Source organism: Trachypithecus francoisi, unplaced genomic scaffold, assembly GCF_009764315.1.
Source record: "Trachypithecus francoisi isolate TF-2019V2 unplaced genomic scaffold, Tfra_2.0 Lachesis_group5, whole genome shotgun sequence".
Classification (NCBI taxonomy): Eukaryota; Metazoa; Chordata; class Mammalia; order Primates; family Cercopithecidae; genus Trachypithecus; species Trachypithecus francoisi.
The window spans coordinates 86104694-86126304 of NW_022681470.1; the positions used below are offsets into that span (position 1 = coordinate 86104694).

Genomic DNA, 21611 nt, shown 5'->3' on the forward strand with positions numbered 1-21611 from the left:
TGACTTGTAGACAACAGCCAAAGTTTATTTAACGTGGGAATGCTTACAATAAATAAAGCGGGGGTAAAGAGAAGCAGAACAGTACCTTGAGAACAAAGAAACCCCAAACCCAACAGAAAAATCAAATCCTGTCTTCTGCTATAAGCCCTGGGCTCTGGGCAGCCACTGCTCCTCCCCAGGGTAGGGAGACTGCAAGGCTGGTGGCCAGCAGTGCACATCCCCAAGCAGCAGCTGGGACCCTGGGTCCAGAGGGGCCATTGGAGACCTAGGAAGTCTTTGCAAGGGCAAAAGCCAATGGCGACATGCCCATGAAAGCTTCAAGTCACAACGTGGGCCTGCAGAAGACATTTCTGGGCTGTGCTGTCTCCTCTAGGCCCACACACCTGCTGAACAGACATCTGTGCCCGGGCACCTCCCAGAAGCCCCTTTATTCTGAGACATCTACTCTTGGTTCCCGTCCTCACTGGCCCCTCCCATCATCTGAAGACTTATGACTGCTGCCTCCTAATTCTTCCAGAGTGGCCACACCCTGGACTGTGACGTGCTCTCACCCACTATGGGGTCACAGATAGGCATGGGGCTGGCTCCCATCCTGGTTGCCTCCCCCAGCATCTTCAGAGGTGGGGTGCACAGTAGTTTTAGGGGGCTGGCAAAGCTGCAGGAACTGTGCAGCTTAGGCGGACTGTGGATTCTGCAAGCCCCAGTGGAGCTTTCTTGGCTTCTGGAATCACAGTTCAGAGCTGCCGGGGTGATGGGGCTCCCAGCTTTGGTAAGGGCTGTTGGCATTAAGCAGCACCTGGTGGCTGGAGGGGTCTCCCAAAGAGGACAGAGCCTGCCCCATACCCTCCCGCAGTTTCCTGGAGTGCTAGAATTGGGGTTCTCCCACACAGGCTCAGAAAGGCACTAGGAGTTTCTCCTCTTGCTCAAAGGACACACTCTCTCCTCCCAGGTCCTCCAAGTGCCCAAAACACTCAGTGGCCTGGAGGGGCAGGAGAGGCAACAGGACTCCTCCAGGAAGGTCCGAGTCACTGGGGAGCCAGGGTGTCCCCGGACCCACCTTTCGGCCGGCAGATAGTCATCGGGGTTGGGCTGCTGGATAGGGGTGAGAAGAGGGGCCGCAGCGTCCCGGAGAAGGGGATCTCAGGGAAGATGAATAGTAGTGACCCATCGGTGGCGCTGTAGAACGAGAGATGTCTGGCCTCGTAGTCCAGAAAGATCCCCACACGCCTGGGTGGGTCCCGGAGTGGAGCCAAGGCCCGCTCAGAGGAATTGTAATAGCTCCCCAGGAAGACCAGGATCCAGAAGCCATTGCCCGCGGACAGTTCGCCCTTCTCCTTCCTGTTCACATTCTCCCTGCATACCCCCAGGGCCCAGCTGGTGCGGTCCCCAACCTCCACCTCCCAATAGTGGCGGCCTGAGGTGAAACGCTCCTGGCCTAGCACGCAAGGGCCGGGGTCGAAGCGCTCTGGGCTGTCCGGCAGGGCCTGCCGCAGTTCCCCCCGCTGTACGCTCCGCCTGTCTTCAGACAGGATCAGCTCAGGGTTGGCGGTATCCGGGTCCAAGGTCACATCCCCTGGAGAGAGAGGCCCAAGGTCACCCAGGCACAGCCACAGACAAGCTGGGGCCACCTGCCCGTGTCCTGGGCATGTGGGTATGATGATCCTCCCAGTTAGATGGCCTGGCTGTCTGCCCCGGGGTCCTGCAGCCTCACGACCTCCTGGAGTAACTATCTCCAAGTGGACATCCCCTCCCCACCTAGCCACGTCCAATATCCTAGAAATTGGTCCATGTTTTGCCTTCAGAAATCAAGAAGGAATCTTGGTTGCTTTCTTTTTTGTTTGTTTTCTAAAGAGGCAGGGTCTCCAGGCTGCAGTGCAGTGGTGTGATCATGGCTCACTGCAGCCTTGATCTCCTGGGCTCAAATGATCCTCCTGCCTCAGCCTCCCAAGCTGCTGGGATTACAGGCGTGTGCCACCATGGCTGGCTAATGTTTTTGTTTTTTATTTGTAGAGATGGGACTCTTGCTATGTTTCCCGGGCTGGTGTTGAACTGCTGGCCTCAAGCAATCCTCCCGCCTGAGCCTCTCAAATCGCTGGGATTACAGAGGTAAGCCAATGCATCCAGCCCGTTTTTTTCTTTCAATCCCCAGATGAAGGATGTGAATAAGTGCAGCTGTCCCAACCCTGACCACTCCCAGAGTTCAGATCTATCCGCCTCTGGAGGCCTGCACACAGTTCCTATGCAACAGGCTCCTGACCTGCTAGCAAGGACTGAGGACAGTACTTCCTTTGGGTGACTGTGATGCAAGAATCAGATTTGGGTTTTGTCCCCAGTTCCTGGCAGAGCTCACAGAACCCTGGGAATATCCTGAGTGATAGGAGCATCTAGTGTTATCATAAGACACCCCTTTCCATCACACCTTAGTTGAATGCCACTGCAGTGGCTGAGGTAGGGACCTGAGAGAGCCCAGCATAGGGTCAGCCACCAGAAAGACCAATCCTGTCAGTAGAGGGTGGGAATGCTCAGCCCCAGCCCCTGACCTCAGGAAGGGGAAAGGGGTCTGAGGTTGAGCCCCACCACCAATGACCAATGATTTAATCAATGATAACTGGAACCTCCACAAAGACACCTAAACAGTTCTTGGGACTTGGGGAGTTTCCAGGTTGGTGAACACACTGGGGTGCTGGGAACACACAGGGAGGGTGGGGAAGCTCTGTGCTCTTTCCCAGGCTTTGTCCATGTGTCTCTTCCATTTGGCTCTTCCTGAGTGGTATCCTTCACAACAAACCAATGACAGTAAGTGAAATGCTCTCCTGAGTTCCATGGGCTGTGCTAGCAAATGCTCACATCTGCAGAGGGGCTGAGGGAACAAAAGTATGGGCAGCCCCTGAAAGTTGTGACTGGCATCTGAAGTGAGTTCCATTCAATGCTGAATGGAATCCTTTGATACCCAATTCATTTCCAAAAGTTGAAGAATTGTTTGGTGTGAAAATACCCACACAAGTGATGTCAGAAGTATGAGCAGAGGACGTTTTCCCAACAACCCACCACCATGACACTGTGAGTTTGGAGCTTGCAGTGGAGGGACACAGAACACGTGGCTAACTGCCCAGGTCCTTGGCGGGTACCCTCCTGGAGTCATCTCCCCACCTGGGGCCTCCACACCCACCTCGAAACCTCCGCAGTGTCTCCACCAGTCCCGGGACCCTGCACACAGTCCTCAGCTCCATGGGCACAACTTCTGGGGGCTGCAGCTTCACATCCTGGACCCTAGAGGGGACAACCCAGATATCATCGCCATGGCCAACAGTTGGGTCCCACCCCACTCCCACCCCCTCCAGGAAAGCCTGGGCTCGTACCTGCGCAGGGCATCCTTGATGTCCTATGTGGGGAGGAGAAACAGCACACTCCATGTCAGTGATCATCGCCTGCTCCCAGAGTCCCCTCCCAGCCCCTGGAGCCTCACCCCATCCCCCTCTCCTACATTTGAGCCTCAGGCAGCAAAAACACACACACGGGGCCATAAACCACCCGCAGCAAGGCCCACAGACAGGAATGCTGGACAGAGGCTCCAGCATATGTGCCAGGAGGCATTACCAATGGGGTGCAGTCCAGTCCTGCGGACCGAGACCCACTTCTGCCTAACCCTTGGATGTAGGGCATCTGGCTGTCAGTTCACTCCCCCAGAGCCCCAAGTGGGCGCCCCTGGGTGCCAAGGACAGGACAGGCAAGATCCCAGCCTTCAGTGTAGGGGCGCCTTCACCCCAGCCGGAGCCCAACCCTGCAGTCCCATTGCTCCCTCTCCCAGCTCTGCCTGCCCTGCGGGCTCCCTGCTCAGCCCTACAACTGGGCGTGCCTCCTTCCTGTGTCACTGCCTGATACATGACAGCATCTGACTCCGTGTTAGGGCTCGAACTGTGTCTATCCCACCAAACCTGTACGTTGAAGCCAGAAACTTCAGGACCTCAGAACTTGACTATTAGAAAAAAGGACTTTTAAAGAGGAAATCACAGTAAAAAAAGGCCATGAGGGTGGGCTTTAATCCAACGTAACTTGTATCTCATAAGAAGGGGTGACTAGGGCATAGACACCCACAGAGGGGAGACCCTGTGAGGATACAGGGAAGAAAAGGCATTTATAGGCCCAAGAGAGAGGCCTCAGGGGGAACCAGCTTTGACCTCAGTCCTTCAGTGTGCAGGACTAGGAGACAATCAGTCTCTGCAGGAGAAGCCTCCTGGCAGGTGGTACTCAATGTGGCAGCCCGCTACACCCAAGTATTGGAACATTAGCTCCTAGGAGGCATGGTCTTGTATCTCTTAGAGCAGCCTTCAGTTCACTGCAGGGATTTAACCCACACTGTCAAATAGATGACCCACACCATGTTCATTCTAACACATGTGGTGCCAGCTACCAGGCCAGGATGCAGAGGTCAGTAAGCCATAATCCCAGACAAAGGTTTCCCTGTATGTAGGAGAAATGGCAAAGGAAGATTTTCACATATACAGGTAGTTAATTGTGTAGGAGGACAACAACACACTCTAGGCCCCAAAAAATTTTAAAAAAGGAGGCCAGCACTTTGGGAGGCCAAGGCAGGTGGATCACTTGAGTCCAGAAGTTTAAGACCAGCCATAGCAAGATAGCAAGATCCCATCTCTAAAAAAAATTTTAAAAATTAGCTGGGCTTGGTGGTATGTGTCTACCGTCCCATCTACTCAGGAGGCTGAGGTGGGAGGATTGCTTGAGCCCAGGACGTCGAGACTGCAGTAAGTCATAATGACATCACTGTACTCCAGCCTAGGTGACAGAGTGAGACCCTGTCTTAATAAATAATTCATAAATAAATAAAGAGGAGACTCTTGGTAGGGTTCTGGAGCCCAAGAGGAATTTGTTGGTAGACAGAGGGGAAGTGTGCAGGATGAGGGAGGGGTGTGCACAGGGCAAGGGCAGATGGTGCCGGTGTGAGCTAGGAGCAGCTCCACCTTGGTTATTCTACCTGGGGTGGGTGGCCCACCCCTGGTGTCATTTGGAGACAGGCAGTGGCTGTCACAAGGCCGGGTGCAGGGGCAGCAGGAGAAGGGCTTGGGGGTGGAGAAGAACCTTGGCCTCGACGAGGGAGTTTGGTCTCTGCACAGAACATGGGCCCTCCAGGCGCAGCATTGACTTGAACAAAATCACTCTGCGGCTACAAGCAGGGCCTGCTGAAGGGGGCAGCTAGGACCCCAGAGTCCATAGCAGCCAGAGCCCCAGAGTCCACAGCAGCCAGGGCCCCAGAGTCCACAGCAGTCAGGGCCCCAGTGGGTAGATTCCTGGGAGTCACTCAAGCCCTTACCTCCACTGTGCAACCCCTGTCCACTGGGCCTGGGTACTGGGAACGCGGGTTGGGTCCCCCAACCCAACCGGGGGCCAAGGGTGCAAAGCCACCCCCACCTCTCCCTCTCAAATCAGCACACAGCTCACACCAACACACAGCTGCTGGGGCTGCTCTCCTGCAACTCCCATGTGGGCAGACCCCCACAGCATGCAGACCAAGGCAGCTCTGTGCTGGCAGGTTCGGGGGGCAGGAGGGACCTCCCTGAAGCCTTGCAGCCAGGCCAAACCTGGGCAGGGAGCTTGGTCAAGGCATGGACAGGTGGGCCACTCAGCAGGGTGAATGCAGGTGGGCGTACGAGACCCAACACCCACCCACCCACATGCCACAACGTCTCAGCCGAAAGCCCAAATCGCATCTTCACACAAACCCTATGGGTCCCCACTTCCAGGTCAACTCACCTTCCTTCTAAACCCTTCCTGGCTTCTCCAACACCTGTCATCTCTGCTCTCCCTGAGGTCTCCTCCTCAGTCTCCTGGGTACCTCCCCACCCCACAATTTTCTGACCACAGGACCCTCTCCTTATTCTTCGGTCTTCCTACAGACACTGGCCAAGTGTCCTTCCCGCTTCCCAGGCTCAAAGCCAGTTGAAGTACAAGCTGGTGCACGCAGCACACGGAGTGGAGGGGTGGATGCTACAGACTCAGAGGTAGGAGGTGGGAGGTGGAGGAAACTACCTGCTGGGTACAATGTGCACCATAGGGGGATGGCTACACTCTGAGTGCACTTGTACCCCTTCAATCTACAAAAATAATTTAAAAATATATATATATAGAAAAAAGCTTACGATAGAAATGACAAATGAAACCAGGAGTTGGTGCCTGGACTGATGTTCTGCTGGGCTCCAGAGGCTGGCAGCAGGTCATCCCCTTGTGCAAAGCTGCCCAGCCACATCAGCAGCATTGTGGGCTCCACCTGAGTCTGGCAGCCCTGCCCCACCAGTGGCCGAATTCACTCACACAAGACTTCTCTCCTCTGTGGGAGCCAGAACTGCCTAGGGGCCTGTTTCCCTGTGAATCTTGGGGCCCCTTGGGTCTACACCATGCTGGGCATGGAACACATTTTCTATTTTGTGGGATAAACGTCCAGCTGAACCCCACAGGAAGATGATAGCAGACACTCCCAGCCCACATGGGGCCTCTCAGCATGGGAGTGCCGTCAGTCCTTATCAGTGCACGCTTGCCGAAGGGGGAGAGCTAACTCCAGGCCGCCTGACCTGCCGCCAGGCCAGAGGCCAGGGCATCCACTGGTTCTGATTTGGGGGCACACCAAGGAAAGCCCAGGCCCAAGGGGCCGGCTCAGGTAGTGGAGCACACACATGGGGAAAGATCTCCCAGAAGCAGAGGAGGAGGAGACACCACCCCTGATAACGGAGATGCATGGGGTGTGCTGGCGGGGCGAAGACAGAGTGAAGGGAGTGGGCTTCCTGCTGGGGACACCATGGCGGGAGTTCTATGGGAGACCCAAGGTGGTCCCGGCAAGCACACGCCCACTCTGCTGTGCCCACAGGGAGCAGCAGCATCAGTCAGGCTGAGATGGAGTAACCTTACATAAGCACTTAAGAAACACCACCTGTTTACATCTACAGAGGACAATCGATCTTCCCTTTTTCAGCACATGGATTTTGGGGGTAGGACGGGTGGGACATCTGTCCTGCTGCTGACTCAGCGTTTCACAGGCAAGAGCCAAGCACATCCAGCCATGCCATTAACCTCTTAGCCCAGACAACCTCTGCCCCTTCTTCTTGCACTTTCTGGCTCTCCCTCCCCCAGTGTGGTCAGGCCATGCCCGTGTGGCCATCATGGCTGCTCCCCGCCCAGCTCACCTGCAGCAGCCCCAGCACAGGCTGCTCCCCGCCCAGCTCACCTGAAGCAGCCCCAGCGCAGGCAGCTGGCAGCGGCCCTCGAGCTCGGCGATGAGCTCAGCTAGGTGGGCGCTCTGCTGGCCTAGGCGGGCTGCACCCTCCCGCAGCCGGGGCAGCACCTCCAGCTCCTCCTCCTCCAGCCTCTGTAGCAGCTGCTGCTCCTCCTCTGCCAGCAAACGGCGAAGACGTTCGAACTCACCCAGCACGTTCTGCCGCTGGCTCTCCACCATCTTCTGTGGGGCCCAGGAAGAAGGATAGCTGAGGCCAGACCCCAGGCCCAGCTGGACCCCAAGTCTGGTCAGACCCCAAGCCCACCCCGAGGCCGGGCTACACCCAACCTCCCCTCCGGGGCCTGCGAAACCCCAAGCACAGCCCCAGGTGTGGCAGGATCCCAAACCTACCACCGGGTGCTGGCCAGACCCCAAACCCACCTGTGGCACCTCCTAAATCCCAAATCTACCACTCAGGGATAGCCAAATCCCATTCTACCACGCAGGACTGGCTAGACCCCAAATCTAAACCCCAGGGCCGGCTAGATCCTAAATCCACTACCTAGTCCCTCCCCAACTTCCAAATCCACCCATTGGCTTGGTAGAACCCTGCATCTACCAGCTGGGGCCAGCTGGACCCCAAATCTACCACCCAGGTCCCTCCTGACCTCCAAATTCTCCCCTGGGGCTGCCCAGATCCCAAATCCACCACCTAGGGCCTCCTAGGTGATTTGGGTAGACCCCAAATCTACCCCAGAACTGGACAGATCCTGAATCTACTCCTCGGGATGGCTGAATCCCACATCTATGACCTAGTCCCTCAAAACCTGCAAATTCACGTCCAGGGCCCAGACCCCAAATCCACCTGAGAGTTGCCACCCAAGCATGCTGGGACCCTAGGATGGGGCCCTTGCGGTATGGGAGCCCACGCCTGCGACCTGGCAGGACAAGTGCACATGGGGAAGGACCAGCCCTTCAGTGGGCTCATTGGGGCCAGGCTGAAGCAGTGACTGGTCCTGGGACACCAAGCGCAAGTGTGCCTGGCCAGCATTGCCCCCTGGGGTCTCTTATACAGGACCTTCACTTCCTGCCCTGCCACCCAGAACCCTGGGAGCCCCAGCACCTGCCTGCCACAAGACGCAGGTCTCATCCGCCTGGGCTTGGAAGAACAATGCATCCTGCATCTGCTTCCGGAGATGCTCCAGTGACTTCTCCAGCTTCGCCTGTGGGAGAGGCCAGGCAGGGCCATGAGACATCAGTCCTGTCACAGAAGCTTGCCCTTTTGCACCTGACACACTGTCCTGAGTTCCTCCTCAGAGACAATGGACAAACTGAAATCTGCCTGGTGAATAAGGGAACTCAATGCCCTCCAATGAGCGTGAGCCCTCATGGTAGGTGGGCAACCTCTTGCCAGAGGCTGACAGCCCCAGCCACATTCTTTCCTTTCTCTCATATGAGATGTGTTTCTTGACCTTGACCTTGCTACCCTACCCCAGGCCTCACCCCCCTTTGCAAAGCTACCTCAAGGGTTCTGGCTGCCCACCCCATCTGTCCCCAAGCTGGCTCTGAAGGTGTCGAGCTCTCCTGTTCCCAAGCCAGTGTCTCCTCCTCCTCTTCATTCTCACCTGCCAGCTCACATAAGGGCCTTGGGCTAAGCCTATGCTGGGGTCCAAAAATTCTGCCCCATGTCCCCATAATTTCATAGGCTCAAATCCCAACTCCCAGGGTGATGACATTAGGAGACAGGGGTTTTGGGAGGTGACTAGGTCAGGAGGGCAGTGCCACCACGATGGGATTAGTGTTATAAAGGAATCCTCGCCCCTTTGACCATGTGAAGACACAGTGAGAGGGCACTGTTTGTGAACCAGGAAGCGCCCTCACCAGACACCAAACCTGCCAGGGCTTGATCTTAGACTTCTAGCCTCCAGAGCTATGAGCAGTATACATCTGCCATGTGTAAGCCATGGTGTTTTGGTAGGACAGTCAGCAAGGACAGAGATGCCTGGTTGCCCACCCCATCTTTTCTCCAAGCTACCTGGGATTTTGTGCATTTTCAGCTTCATCAGCTGTCACTGTAATAAGCCCCAGGACGGGTACACTTGCATTCTGCTTTCTTGGTCCTTAATTCTCATTCGCACGGTTCCTCATGTGGTGCATACCAGGAAGCAGTGAGAATCCTATACACAAGCTCGCTTTACTGTGTGTGCTCGGGGTGCCCTGAACCCACTTCGTGAAGGGTCTGCTCACTTCCACCCCATCTGACACCCTTATCAGCAACAGGCCCTGTGCTGGTCACACCTCTTTGCTTCTCAGCCACCCCAAGTCTTGGCTCTCATCTCTCTCTATCCATGCTCTGGAATGATGGAGGTGCTGGGAGGATCCACAAGTCTGCCCAGGTAGCAGAGCCAGGACATGGGCCCAGCTGCCTGGCTCCAGGTGCTCACTTTGGTTCACCACCTGGCCCTGCGATTCGGGAAGACTGGCACCTCTGGAGCACCAAGGACATGTCCAACTGCTTTATTGTCTCTGCCTAGGCTTAGCTTTCATGTGAGCTACAAGAACCCCAAGTGGGGGTCCCTGTCCCCCCGCCTCTCTCTTCACTGCTACCGGCCTGTTCCAGAAAACTCACACCTGGCCCCTGTGACCCCCAACCCTACCTCAAACACTTGGCCCAGCGCCTCTCAACTTCTCCCTCAATGCATCAGTCCCTACCTGACATTTTCAGTTTTTGTTTGTTTTTGAGATGCAGCCTTGCTCTGCTCACTGCAACCTCTGCCTCCTGCGTTCAAGTGATTCTTCTGCCTCAGCCTCCTGAGTAGCTGGGATTACAGGTGCCCGCCACCACACCCAGTTAATTTTTGTATTTTTTTTAGAGACGGGATTTTGCCATGTTGGCCAGCATGGTCTCAAACTCCTGACCTCAGGTGATCCGCCCACCTCGGCCTCCCAAATTGCTGGGAGGATTACAGGCATGAGCCACCACACCTAGCCAACATTTTTAGTTTTCAACACTAAGGTTACAAACAGCATTTGATCAGATGGAATGGGCCGTAAAGGAGCACAAGGTACTCGCATGGCAAAGATCTTGCATTTCAGGTACCTGCATCTTTGCGTCTCTGGCCAGATTAGAACAGAAACCTCTTACCCTGTATGTAGTCAGAACTGGGACGCTGGGGCTTGGTGCAGGCCTGGGATCTTCCCTGGCCTCCTCCTTCCTGTGGCAAAGCCCCTCCCCACCCAAGTGCCATCTGATATACAACCCAGAGGGATCTGGGGGCCGTCTTCTCTTTCCTATGATGCTGCTTCCTGGAACTGGATCTTACTGGGACTTTCCTGTTTACCACCTTGGGGCAACCCGGCCTGGGGCTTGTTCATCTGTCATGACCCCAGGTCAGGGCCAGGCAAGGAGTGAACTTATCATGGAGCTAATGGGCCCCAACTCTGGCAAGTGGACACACAGCCCCATAGGTGGGACTGAGCTTTCTAGGCCTATGGGGGCAGGTAAAACCAGTTTCCTGTGGTTAACACAGCATAGGCCCTAAGGCAGTGAAGAGGAACAGGATATGTCATCCCCAAATATACCGCTGTGGTATAAGGATTATTCTGAGTAAAAGCAGATGCAGGAAGAGCTCTCTGTACTCCTATCTGCCTAAAAGTAGGGTACTCATTCCCCATGAGAAAGGCACCCTCCCTCCACCAGGAAGAGGAGGGCACTCTAATCCCGGGAGATATTCTGCCTAAACAGACCTTACAACAATGACCATTATCTTGTGTTAGTTCTTCCCATCTATTTCCTAGTCACTTTCCCACAATTTATCAGTCCTAGACGCCGAATCCCGTTTCTGTGTCCAGTCACTTCTCCACAATTTACAAACCTTTGCTGAAATACACTTTTCTATGAAGTTCTTGTGCATGTAAAACTTAAAATATTAATCAAACTGTATGATATTTTTTCCTGTTAATTTGTCTTGTGCCCGTTTAATTTGCAGCCCCCAGCCACTGAACCTAACAGGGTAGAGGGAAATGTTTTTCTTCACCTGCAAAAGAAACGGTTAAGTGCTATCCCATGAGACTATATCGGATCAGCTCTACGGAGCTACTGGGCACTCTCTGCACCCATTGGGATAATTGGTATCAGAAGGGTAATTCTGCTGGGCTAACATGTTTGAGGTGTAGAGATTCCTGCATGGGCAAAGAACGAAAAGAAAACCCACAAGAATCTGTGTTTAGACAAGCCCATAGATATGGCTTTAAACCACCTTTCTGCTAAAATCCAAAGCAGAAGGGGACAGATTCAAATTTATTCTAGTATCCCAGAAGTTTTCTCTGTGATAGGGATAGACCAAGCTCAGTACTGATTCTACACTGGCTTAACTGCTAATCTGGCACACACAAGTGACCATGATGCAACACACAAAGTGCAATCAAGAAAGCTCCAAAGATGCTGCCATCTACCCCACACGTGGGCTCCCAGGAGCACACCCGCAGCAGGTCAGCCAGGAAAGACGACCGCGGGAGGGAGCGCAGGCCAGGAGAACGTGTGCCTCAGGCCCTTCAGCTTGGGGTTTGTTTGGGTTTTAAGTAGCAAGATAAGAGAAGAGGCGGGCTGAGCGCTGGCATCTCAGATGGCAGAGATGGCTCCCAGTACCCCACCCCGAAATGCAGGGCAGCCCTGGAGGGGAGGTTAGAGAGGAAACGACTGTGTCCCCCTCATCCTGCTCAGTCTGGGGCTTTCCCAGGACTTAAGTACTGACCTGATAACACAGTCCCTGCAAGGAGTCCATCTAGGATCGGCCACCTCTAAGGTTTTCCCATTTTCCTCTGATCCCGGCTCCTTTCTGGCCAGTGTATGGCCACATTTGCCTTGCCCCTACTCCACCATCTTCCACCTTCCTCTCTTAGTCTCTATCTATGGGAGGTACGCCCCTCACCCCCGAGAGCAGGGTCTCATTGGCGGCCATGGCTCCAGCCTCAAGGGGTCTGCTTGAGACAGGCTGTCATGAGCCCCCACAGCTGCCTTGCGCGATACCCCCCTTACCGGCCCAGGGCAGGCTGCATCCTGAGCTCCCCGCCCTAGACAGAGACAGATTACGCCCGGAGCAGTCCCCAAACCTCCCACCCGCCCAGGCCTCCCCAGTCCCCGGCTCCCCAATGCCCCTGCGCGCCACCCCCGCCCAGGCGCACCTTGAGGTCTTCGGCCGCGTCCTGCAGCGGCCGCACGCGGTGCGCCCAGTGCTCCCCTGACCGCTCGCAGGCCGCACACAGGAGGCGCAGCTCGTCCCCACAGAAGGCGGCCAGTGGCTCGCGGTGCGCGGGACACACGCCCTGCGGGACCGGCGACGGCGGGTGCAGGCGCCGCGCCATCTCGGCCATCTTGGCAAGCGGGCGGTTGGGCCGCAGGTTCCTCTGCGGGGACAGCTCGCGGCACTCCGGACACGCGTACGGGCCCTCGGGCTGGCCCCAGCAGCGCCGGATGCACTCGCGGCAGAAGTTGTGGCCGCAGTCGGTCATCACCGGATCTGTGAAGTAGTCGAGGCAGATGGCGCAGGTGGCCTCCTCCTGGAGGTTGGTGGACAGGTCGGGGGCGGCCATGGTGCGGACCGAAGGGAGGAAGGCGGTACTGTCCGCGGGGCGGCGGCGGGGAGACTCGGGAGCTCGCGGAGACGCGGGGTATCCGGGTGCGGTGGCGCAGGCGCGGGCACTCCGGGACGCGAGGCTTGGGACTCCCGGGTGCTCCGGCTCCGGGGCACGGGGACTCCAGGGCGCAGGACTCTGGATTTAGGTAGCGCTGGGCGCGTAAGCTCCGGTGCTCGGGGGACGCGGGACGTAGGGATCCCGGACGCCGGCAGGAAGAGGAGCCGAGGCGGAAGCAGGAAGCGACTGGGTGGGTTTTTTTTTTTTTTTTTTTTTTTTTTTTTGGAACAACCCGCTTTTGCCTCCGATTGGCCGCTGCCCGTCACGCGGCCCGCAGGCGGGACGGAATTGGAGAGCGTTCACTTGCTGACCTGGCGTCCCCACCGCTCCGGTTCCTGTGGCAAGGTCTTTACCCCTGCCCTGGGGAGGAATGAGGCGCAGGGGAGAGATGGGGATACCGGGCGGATAGGGGCAGGGGGCGGGGCGCAAGGTAGGGATGAGCAGGGGCGGGGCAAGGAGGAGGGATAGGGCACACAGAATGGGCTACCGGGGAGAGATGGGACAGGGGGCGGAGCTAGGAAGGATGGGGGCTCAGGGCGGGGCACACGGAAGCAACTGCAAGGACTAAGGGAGCCCGCAGCCTGGGGCATTGGAACCCCTCGCCATACCCCTAGTGCGTCCTCAACCCTCAGCCCGTGCTTCCCAGGGCGAGTATCCTCGGAAGGCCCGGCCCTCACAGCCTTGGCAGGCCAAGGTCAGAATGACTGGAGTTGGGGGATGCGACGGGGGCATCCCTCCAGGACCTCCAGGAGGCCCACATTCTCTCTGCGGGAACCACTCCGAAGGGACACGCTGTTCCAGGCAGCCCCTCGCGCAGACACTCCGGCTTTGTCGAGGTAGGAGTACGCTGACTCCGGAATTCTGCCGCGCTAGTGCTTGACCCTGCAGGGGTGGGTGGGGGGTTCCTTGGAAAAGGGAAGGGAGTTGTGGAAAGGAGGCCCCTACATAAATCCTAACCTCTTTGGGATTTTGCCCCTGCTCGTGCAGCTTCGGGGGTCGAAAGGGATGGCGGTGGGCAGCTCTGAGGCTTTTTAGGGGTTCAGCCTTTCCCATTTTCCCCCTTCGTAGGACCCAATAGGATGCATAGGACATTTCCATGGGCAACCTGGGACCATCCCTGACAGAGCAACCTAACCAACCCCGCTCCTCCCCGCCATAGGATATTTCTGCTTCTTTGACAGAGTAACCTAAACCCCTGGGGGCGGCTGGGAGCCACAGATTTGTGCCATTCCAAAGTGGGGGTGGGGGCATGGCTAAAGAAAACGTGACCATGCTGTTCCTGGTGTATAGATATGAATTTAGAAATGGTCCACTCAGAATGCAGGGGCTTTCAAAAGTTTCCTCTAGGAAGCATCTGTCAATATATACCCTCTTAATGTTTGACAGTTTTAATCGCAATTATATTTAGACTTTGAGAAACCCCCCTGCATGTCTAATGGCTGCCAGCCTGATGCCAGAGAACCCTGGCAGGTGGCCTGCAGTAAGCAGAAGGCCCACACCTTCTGCAGAGCCAGGGGCAATGCCCGAGTTCCCCGGCCTGCATCTCTATCCCTTCACCCACATGGTCACTGTGGAGATGACCATCTGACCAGACTTCGGAGCCCCTAGGCAGAAGAAAGGCTGCAGGGGGCCCGGGAAGGTGGCCTGGGAGTAGGTGTGCAGGTGGGATCCATCGCTCACGCTGTAGAATGACACCTCCCCGGCCTCGAAGTCCAGGAAGACGCCCACATGGCTGGGAGGCTCCATCAGCATAACCGGGATTGGGGCAGACAAGGCGGATAAGTACTTGGTTCCCTTGGACAGCTGTACCACCCAGAAGCCATTTTCGGGGCACTTGGGGACCCTGTCTTTCCTGCTCACGTTGTCTCTGCACACACCCAGGGCCCACAGCGCGTCCCCGGTGATGTTCACGCCCACCTCCCAGTAGTGCCTCCCAGAGGAGAAGGTTGTCTGGCCCACAGCACAGGGGTAAGCCATGAATCGGTCCTTGCTGCAGAACCTGCTGCCATCCAGCGAAGAGCCGAGGTAGCGCCTCTGGTGGCTCTCGTACAGGAGAAGGTAGGGGTATGCGGAGGTGGCATCAGGCACCACATCCTCTGTAGATGGGCGTGGCAGCGGAGAGATGGGGAAAGGTGTGGGGCATTCAGGGTCAACGGTGGGAGCGCCCGGGCCCTAGTGGTGGATGTGGCCAAATGGTCCCCTAACTCAGAGGCCTCCCCTGCTGTGAATCTGGGGTTACTTGATGCTTCCACACCCCAACTCTGTGTAGGTATTGGTGACAATACGGTACAGGGGGCTGGGCAGAAGGACCACTGGGAACTCAACAAGCTTCAGCCCATGAATTAGAACCACCGGTAATGCCACCCTACGAAGGCACAGTGAATAGCCAGTCACCGTCATCAGGCAGTGCACTTGCAGACCCCCCCCACTGATGGCTTCCGAGGCTGGGGGGTGCAGTGGGGCATCGCCAAGAGATCCTGGGTCAGAGGTCCCGGCCCTGGGTGCCCACTTACCTAGAAAGCCTCTTAGCACTTCAATCTGTCCAGGAACCCTGCACACAGTCCTGGGTCTGGTTGGAGGGGCAACCTCTGGGCACTGCACACTCACGTTGTTCTTCCTCCAGTGAGCACAGTCTTATTGACTCCCCTGGTCCCACAATCTTATTGTCCCCTCTGGCCCACTGCTGCCACTGCCCCCGCCCTCCCCCGCCTGAGGGGACCACATACCTGCTCAGGGGTTCCTTCATGTCCTGCAAAAGACGGGGACAGAGGGCAGGGAGTGAGCCAAGCTCCTGGCTCACCTCAATGTCCCTGCTCCCTTCTTGTCCGTGTCTTAGGGCAAGACCCGTCCTGTCCCCTGGGCATTCCCTTCCCACAACTGAGCTTCATGGAATTCCTGAGACTTCCCCACTGCCCTAGTTCCCACTACTACCAAAGCCCCCAGTGCCTCACCTAAGCTGAGCTACCCTGTCAGCCCATGGTCACACACCTGAGGTCCTGCAACTCAGAAGAGGCGGAGGGAGCCCTTCTGGGCAAGTGGCCACTCGACACTGACCCTCCTCTCCCATTTCAGGTGGTTGTGGCCCACCCAGCAGGAATGGGGTCAGGGCGCAATTGGGTGCGGTTTGGGGAGGGAGGGGGGCGGGTAACAGACTGAGCCATCTGGGGATTTTCTGTAGCCTCTTTAGGGATTGAGTTCCCTAAAGAGATCACTGTTCACTTCTCTGGCCTGGAAGCTATAAGGGACTTGTTTTCCAAAGGCCATATTTCTAGTTTCCAGAGTGTGACCCTAACTCTTGGCAGGGACTCTCATGCAGGTGATGCGCTTGGCCCTCTGCTCATAGGAGCACTCTTCTACCAGCTGCAGGGGCTTTTCCCCTCGGTTGGTCAGCAAACCAATGTAGTGGGTTGTGAACAGGCCACTTTGTTTTCCCTTTTCCTTTCTTTTTTTTTCCTAGATGTGATCTCACCATCACCCAGGCTGGAGTGCAGTGGTGCAATAGCTCACTGCAGCCTTGAACTCACGGGCTCGAGCAGTCTTCCTGCCTCAGCCTCCTGAGTCCTGGGACCACAGGCACATGTCACCATGCCCTGCTAATATTTTTAAGTTTTTGTAGAGATGGCGTCTCGTCAGCCGTAATCAAGCCCCCTCTCCAGGGCCATGGCACACAGGCTGGTCCCGGCAGGCAGGCTGGCTGCTTCACCTCCCCACTGCCATTGCCACACAACTCACTCCTGGAACAGTGTGCCTCCCCTCACTGAGACATGGAGTCGCTGTCCCAAAGCCGCACCTGGCTGCTAGGTGTCCCAAGCCACTTCTCTGGACTTGGAAGGAAATGGGGACACTGTCTCAGGTTGGAACCTGTAAGGGGCTGACTTGTGTCCCCACAAATTCACAGGTTGAAGCCTGAACTCTCAGGACCTCAGAATGTGACTGTGTTTGGAGACAGCATCTTTAAGGAGGGAGTTGAAGTCACTGGGGTGGGCCCTAATCCAGTCTGACTGGTGTCTTTATAGAAGGAGATGATTAGGACACAGCCATGCATAGAGAGATGATGCTGTGAGGACACGAGGAGGAGACAGCATCTTCAGGTCCAGGAGAGAGGCTCAGGAGGAACCAGGCCTGCCCACACCTTGGCCTCAGCCACCCAGCCTCCAGGACTAGGAGACTGGGGAGCTAACAGCCCTTTCCTATTGGCTGCCTCTTCCCCAAGCTCAGCCCCCGCTGCCCATGCCTGTCAGAGCTCACATTCCCCCCTGCCTGCCAAGCCCACCAGCTCACCTGCAGCATCTGGAGGGGCCCATGTGTACTCCGCTCCTCCAGCTGCAGCAGCAGCAGCTCCAGGGAGTGACCCTGCCGGTCCAGGCAGGCCACGCTCTCCCGGAGTCTGCTGGCAGTCTCCTCCTCTTCCCTCTCCAGAGCCCGGAGGAGCCTCTGCTCTTCTTCCACCAGGTAGAGGTTCATCTTCTCAAACTCCAGCACAATACGTTCTCTCCGCTCCTTCACCTTGCCCTGCAGGGTGGAGAAGCCCGGCATGTCGCCAGCAGGTGGCTCGGCTCCAGGGATGCTGGCACCTCTCCCCAGGGCCCTGGTGACCCACAGATCACCAGCAACCTGAGCTTTAGTTGGGGACCAGGAACTGTGACAGAGGCCGCCACCCCTGCTATCCTGTGATACACTGAGTGTAACCCTCTGAGCCCCAAACTGCAACTTCCACACATCCAAACACCCATGCACCCGTGCTCTGAGGAGGTTCAGAATGTTCACCCCCAAATAAGCCTCTTGGGCATGTTAAACAAAATTTATGGGTGGCCATTGTTTTTTGTTTTGTTTGAGACAGGGTCTCGCTCAGTTGCCCAGGCTGGAGTACAGTGGCACTTACTGCAACCTCGACCTCCTGGGCTCAAGTTATCTGAGTAACTGGGACCACAGGCATGCACCACCACATCCAGCTAGTTTTTAAATTTTGTGTAGGGACAGGGTCTTGCTCTGTTGCCCAGGCTGGAGTGCAGTGGCACAACCACAACTCACTGCAACTTTGACCTCCTGGCCTCAAGTGACCCTCCCACCTCAGCCTTCCAAGTAAGTGGGACTACAGACATGTGTCACTACCACCATGCCCAGCTAATTTTTAATTTTTTTTTAGAGACAGGGTCTTGCTATGTTGCCCAGGCTAGGGTTCAGTGGCATGATCGTGGTTCACTGCTGTCTCGGACTCCTGGGCTCAAGTGATCCTCAGGGGCCACTATTTTGAACTAGGCTCCTGTGCTAGGTCCCAGAAGACCAGACTCAACCAGAATGGAGTCACTGGTGCTAATGAAACCAAGGGGTTCATTGATCAGGTCAGCCTGCCCTGATTGCTTTTTGTTACTTTATTTTTCCTATTTCCAAGAAGCTGAAGGCCGTGCCTCTGAATGCTGACCAACCTTCACTGGCTGCTTTATAGATAATATTCATAGGTCACCCATGGGACTGGTCGCTTCAGGAACGTGGGGCAGCTCCTGTCCAGCTGAAACTGGTTGAGACCATCTGCCCTTCAAGTGGACCTGTCCCAGTGCCCGAGGTGGCCTTTTGATGTCAGAGGGCCAAAACTTCCAACCTCAGATCATGCTAAGGCTGCCATTTCTGGTACCTGTGTCCTGTGAAATGCCATGCACCCCAGAGATACCTGCACAGAATGGGCCTGCTGGACCACCCTGCCTCCCTAGCTCATAAAGACTCCTAAGCTGTATCACTCGGGAGGCAAATTTAAGAGCTGTTCTCCCTCCCCACTCGGTGGCCTTACAAATAAATCTTTCCTCTTAACTGGATGCAGTGGCTCACACCTATAATCCCAGTGCTTTGGGAGACTGAGGCGGGAAGATAGTTTGAGCTGAGGAGTTCAAGGCCAGCCTGGGCAATAGCAAGACCATGTCTCTACAAAAAAAAAAAAAAAAAAAAAAAAACCGATCTTGGTGGCAAGTGCCTGTAGTCCCAGCTACTCAGGAAGTTGAAGCAGGAGGATCACTTGAGTGCAGGAGTTTGAGGCTGCAGTGAGCAATGATCGCATCACTGCGCTCCACATCTCTAAATCTGTTTTGATTTTGTGTTTTGACAGGCATTAGGATTAGGGTGAACTAAAGGCCATTGAGAACCTGCAGAAGCAGGAAAACCTGTTTGCCTCCCCCATTAGCTGCCTAAAAAAATAAAGTGCCTGGCCTGGCGCGATGGCTCATGCCTATAATCCCAGCACTTTGGGAGGCCGAGGTGGTCAGATCATCTGAGGTCAGGAGTTCGAGACCAGCCTGACCAACATGGTGAAACCCCCCGTCTCTACTAAAAATACGAAAGTTAGTCGGGCATGGTGGCAGGCACCTGTAGTCCCAGCTGCTTGGGAGGCTGAGGCAGGAGAACTGCTTGGACCTGGGAGGCAGAGGTTGCAGTGAGCCAACACCACACCATTGCACTCTAGCCTGGGCAACAAGAGTGAAACTCCATCTCAAAAAAATAAAAATAAAAAAGTGCCGTTTCATGAAGGAAATTTCCAGTGGTCAAGGCATCTACATCAGGAAGAGATTTCCAAAAACAACTCTTCACCTGAGACACTTGCTTAAATACTTAACCAACATTATCTGCCTCCCCAGCCCAGAGGCCCCAAGCCCTGTTCCTTTGTGGTGCCGACCTATGCCCCCACCCTCTGGCTGCCTCCTTTGTGGTACTGAGCCCCAACCCTCTGGCTGCCTCTTTAAGTCTGATTTTTGAGGTCCCTTCTCCCCACCCTATGTGTGCATCTGTAATTTAAAATTGCCTTTTTATCTTTTTCTCTGCTGTTCATCTGTCTTAAGTCATTTTCATTCTGAGGCCAGCCATAGACCCTAGAAGGGTGGAGGCAGCTTTTTTCTTTTCCTGCCGCTGAAGCAGCATATCCCCACAGGTAGACACAGACATGTAAACGCAGGAAGATGGAGCAGCAGCAGGAAAGGGACTGGACAGCCCCAGGCACCCACCTGCCACTCGGCTAAGCTCTGTTCCTCCCTGGCCTGCAGATTCCCTGTCCTGGTGATCTGCTCCCGAAGGTACTCCGTGTCTTCCTCCAGCTTCAACTGTGGGACACACAAACCGCAGGATTTGGGATCAGTGATCTGCCCACCTCCTGCCTAGAGGTGCCCACCTCCACCCCAGAGACCCTCCTCAGAAGGGGCAGGGGATCAAAATACATCACCCAGAATGTGCCACCTTGGATTATTTTGAGCTAAAAGCACTTAAAAAAGGGCAGGTGTAAGAAATGCTGTGATCCTCGGCCTTCCTAAGAGCAGAAGGCACAGCCCACCATGCCGGATAGGCCTGCCCTAGGCCAGGAGGAAAGCCATGTTCTTACCAAGGGCAGGAAAGCCGAAACCAGAGAAATCTGTGCAAAAGGGACCCTGCTAAGCTAACCCTCATCCTCCTCAGGTATGTGTTTGGCTCTAACATGCTTCCATGGGCCTCCGGCTCCTCAGGAGGGACTCCCGGGTCATGGAAAGCTTATAGGGAATGAAATTCAGTGCTTTGCTTCTGCTCATCTGTCTCAAATCAGTTTGGTTCTCAGAGCCACCCAAAATACTATAAGAGAGGAGAGGTTAAGATTTTGCAATGCCTGCATCATACAGTGTAGGCCCACATTGTCTCCATGGACACTCCTCCCCAGCCCCAGGCCACCTTGTTCCCTGGACGACACCTCCCCAGCCCCTGACTTGGGCCACTTTGTCCCTGGACACCTTCTCCCTCCCCCATGATCTGGGTCACCTTGCCCCCTGGATGCCTCCTCCCCTTGACCTGGGCCCCGATGTGGCCCACCTTGTACCCCTGCACCGCCTCCTCGGCAGGCAGCACCCTGTGCAGTCGGTGCTCCCGGGACTCCCTGCACACCACACAGATGGGGCTCTGGTCCTCCTGGCAGAAAAGCTTGAGGGGCTCCTGGTGCTCCTGGCACAGGTCTTGCTTCTGCAGGCCAGGATGCTGCCGCGCCATCTCGGCCACCTTGGTCAGTAGCCGGTTGGGCAGCAGGTTCCTCTGCGGGGACATCGCTCTGCACTCGGGGCAGGGGAAGGAGCCCTTTTGCTTCCGCCTCCCCTTCTTGCCCCGCGCCTTCTCCCAGCTCAGCTGGATGCACGCGCGGCAGAAGTTGTGGCCACAGGCGGTCATCACAGGGTCTGTGAAGTAGTCCAGACAAATGGAGCACGTAGCTTCCTCCTGCAGCTTTCTGGCAAGTTCCACAGCCTCCATGGCTCCTGGGAGACACCAGGCAGGTTCCCAAGTTGAGGGACTGTGGAGAGGTGGGAGGAAGCGGGCCGATGCTCTGGGCACTGGCAGTGTGCAACTTTCCTGTACAGCCTCCCTTTACAGAGGAGGGCTAGGACTGCGGTCCAGAGTCATCATTTTTAGCCTTGTCAATAACAGACACAGGTGCCTCCCCAGAAACTACACAGACCCTCCCTGACCAATGCTTGCCAGGCCCCTCTGCCTCTCCTCTCCACTGGGCCTGGACCACTTCTGCCTGCTGCTGGCTACTCCTAGCTCCACATCTGATCAGTTCCTCCTCTAGGCCTTCAACCTGCCTTTCTGGAGCAGCCTGCTAGGTCAGCTTAGGGAGAAGCCCCTACCCTTGGAGCCTTCCCTTAATCACTTTCCAACCACTAACCACCCCCAGATCCCCACTCCCATTCCCACGTACATC

General features: G+C 56.0%; 2 protein-coding genes and 2 long non-coding RNA genes across 10 annotated transcripts in view; 2 read left to right on the forward strand and 2 right to left on the reverse strand.

Annotated features, from left to right (window-relative positions):
* Window positions 1-13130, reverse strand: TRIM11 (tripartite motif containing 11). 2 transcript variants are annotated; one of them, XM_033197524.1, is made up of 6 exons: window positions 12407-13130; window positions 8350-8445; window positions 7235-7462; window positions 3360-3382; window positions 3170-3270; window positions 1-1573 (listed from the first exon to the last, which is right to left on the reverse strand). In XM_033197524.1, the coding sequence occupies exons 1-6, from the start codon at window positions 12812-12814 to the stop codon at window positions 1026-1028; spliced, it is 1404 nt and encodes a 467-aa protein (XP_033053415.1). In that variant the 5' UTR covers window positions 12815-13130; the 3' UTR covers window positions 1-1025. The 2 variants fall into 2 exon arrangements, with proteins under 2 accessions (XP_033053415.1, XP_033053414.1); XM_033197523.1 differs by having other exon boundaries at window positions 7235-7465.
* TRIM17 (tripartite motif containing 17) overlaps window positions 13092-21611 on the reverse strand; it is a 9892-nt gene continuing 1372 nt past the window's right edge. For 3 of the 5 annotated variants that reach the window (XM_033197520.1, XM_033197519.1, XM_033197518.1), the window contains 8 exons: window positions 20732-21165; window positions 19903-19998; window positions 17198-17428; window positions 15643-15665; window positions 15430-15533; window positions 14498-15012; window positions 13525-13798; window positions 13092-13276 (listed from right to left, as the gene is read on the reverse strand). In XM_033197520.1, the coding sequence (XP_033053411.1) occupies window positions 13538-13798; window positions 14498-15012; window positions 15430-15533; window positions 15643-15665; window positions 17198-17428; window positions 19903-19998; window positions 20732-21160 (1659 nt within the window). In that variant the 5' untranslated portion in view covers window positions 21161-21165 and the 3' untranslated portion in view covers window positions 13092-13276; window positions 13525-13537. Of the gene's footprint in view, window positions 13277-13524; window positions 13799-14294; window positions 15013-15429; window positions 15534-15642; window positions 15666-17197; window positions 17429-19902; window positions 19999-20731; window positions 21553-21611 lie in introns of those variants that run through there. The other 2 variants (XM_033197521.1, XM_033197522.1) reach the window with 2 other exon arrangements.
* The window catches only part of LOC117075294, a 16755-nt gene continuing 8754 nt past the window's right edge, over window positions 13611-21611 (forward strand). The window contains exons 1-3 of one of the 2 annotated variants that reach the window (XR_004433941.1): window positions 13611-13752; window positions 13985-14098; window positions 14798-14884. This is a non-coding gene — a long non-coding RNA (uncharacterized LOC117075294). Of the gene's footprint in view, window positions 13753-13984; window positions 14099-14797; window positions 14885-21611 lie in introns of those variants that run through there. The other variant, XR_004433942.1, reaches the window with a different exon arrangement.
* LOC117075295 lies at window positions 18040-18570 on the forward strand. The gene is made up of 2 exons (XR_004433943.1): window positions 18040-18258; window positions 18363-18570. It is a non-coding gene; the product is annotated as an uncharacterized LOC117075295 (long non-coding RNA).

Bases quoted from the DNA above. Each gene is read 5' to 3' on its own strand.
- TRIM11 (XM_033197523.1), bottom strand. From the start codon at position 12,814: ATGGCCGCCCCCGACCTGTCCACCAACCTCCAGGAGGAGGCCACCTGC. The intron at 7,466-8,349 runs GCAGGTGCTGGG...TGGGCCCCACAG, and splicing joins AGACCTGCGTCTTGTGGCAG to AAGATGGTGGAGAGCCAGCG. The intron at 1,574-3,169 runs GTGGGTGTGGAG...CTCTCTCTCCAG, and splicing joins GACACTGCGGAGGTTTCGAG to GGGATGTGACCTTGGACCCG.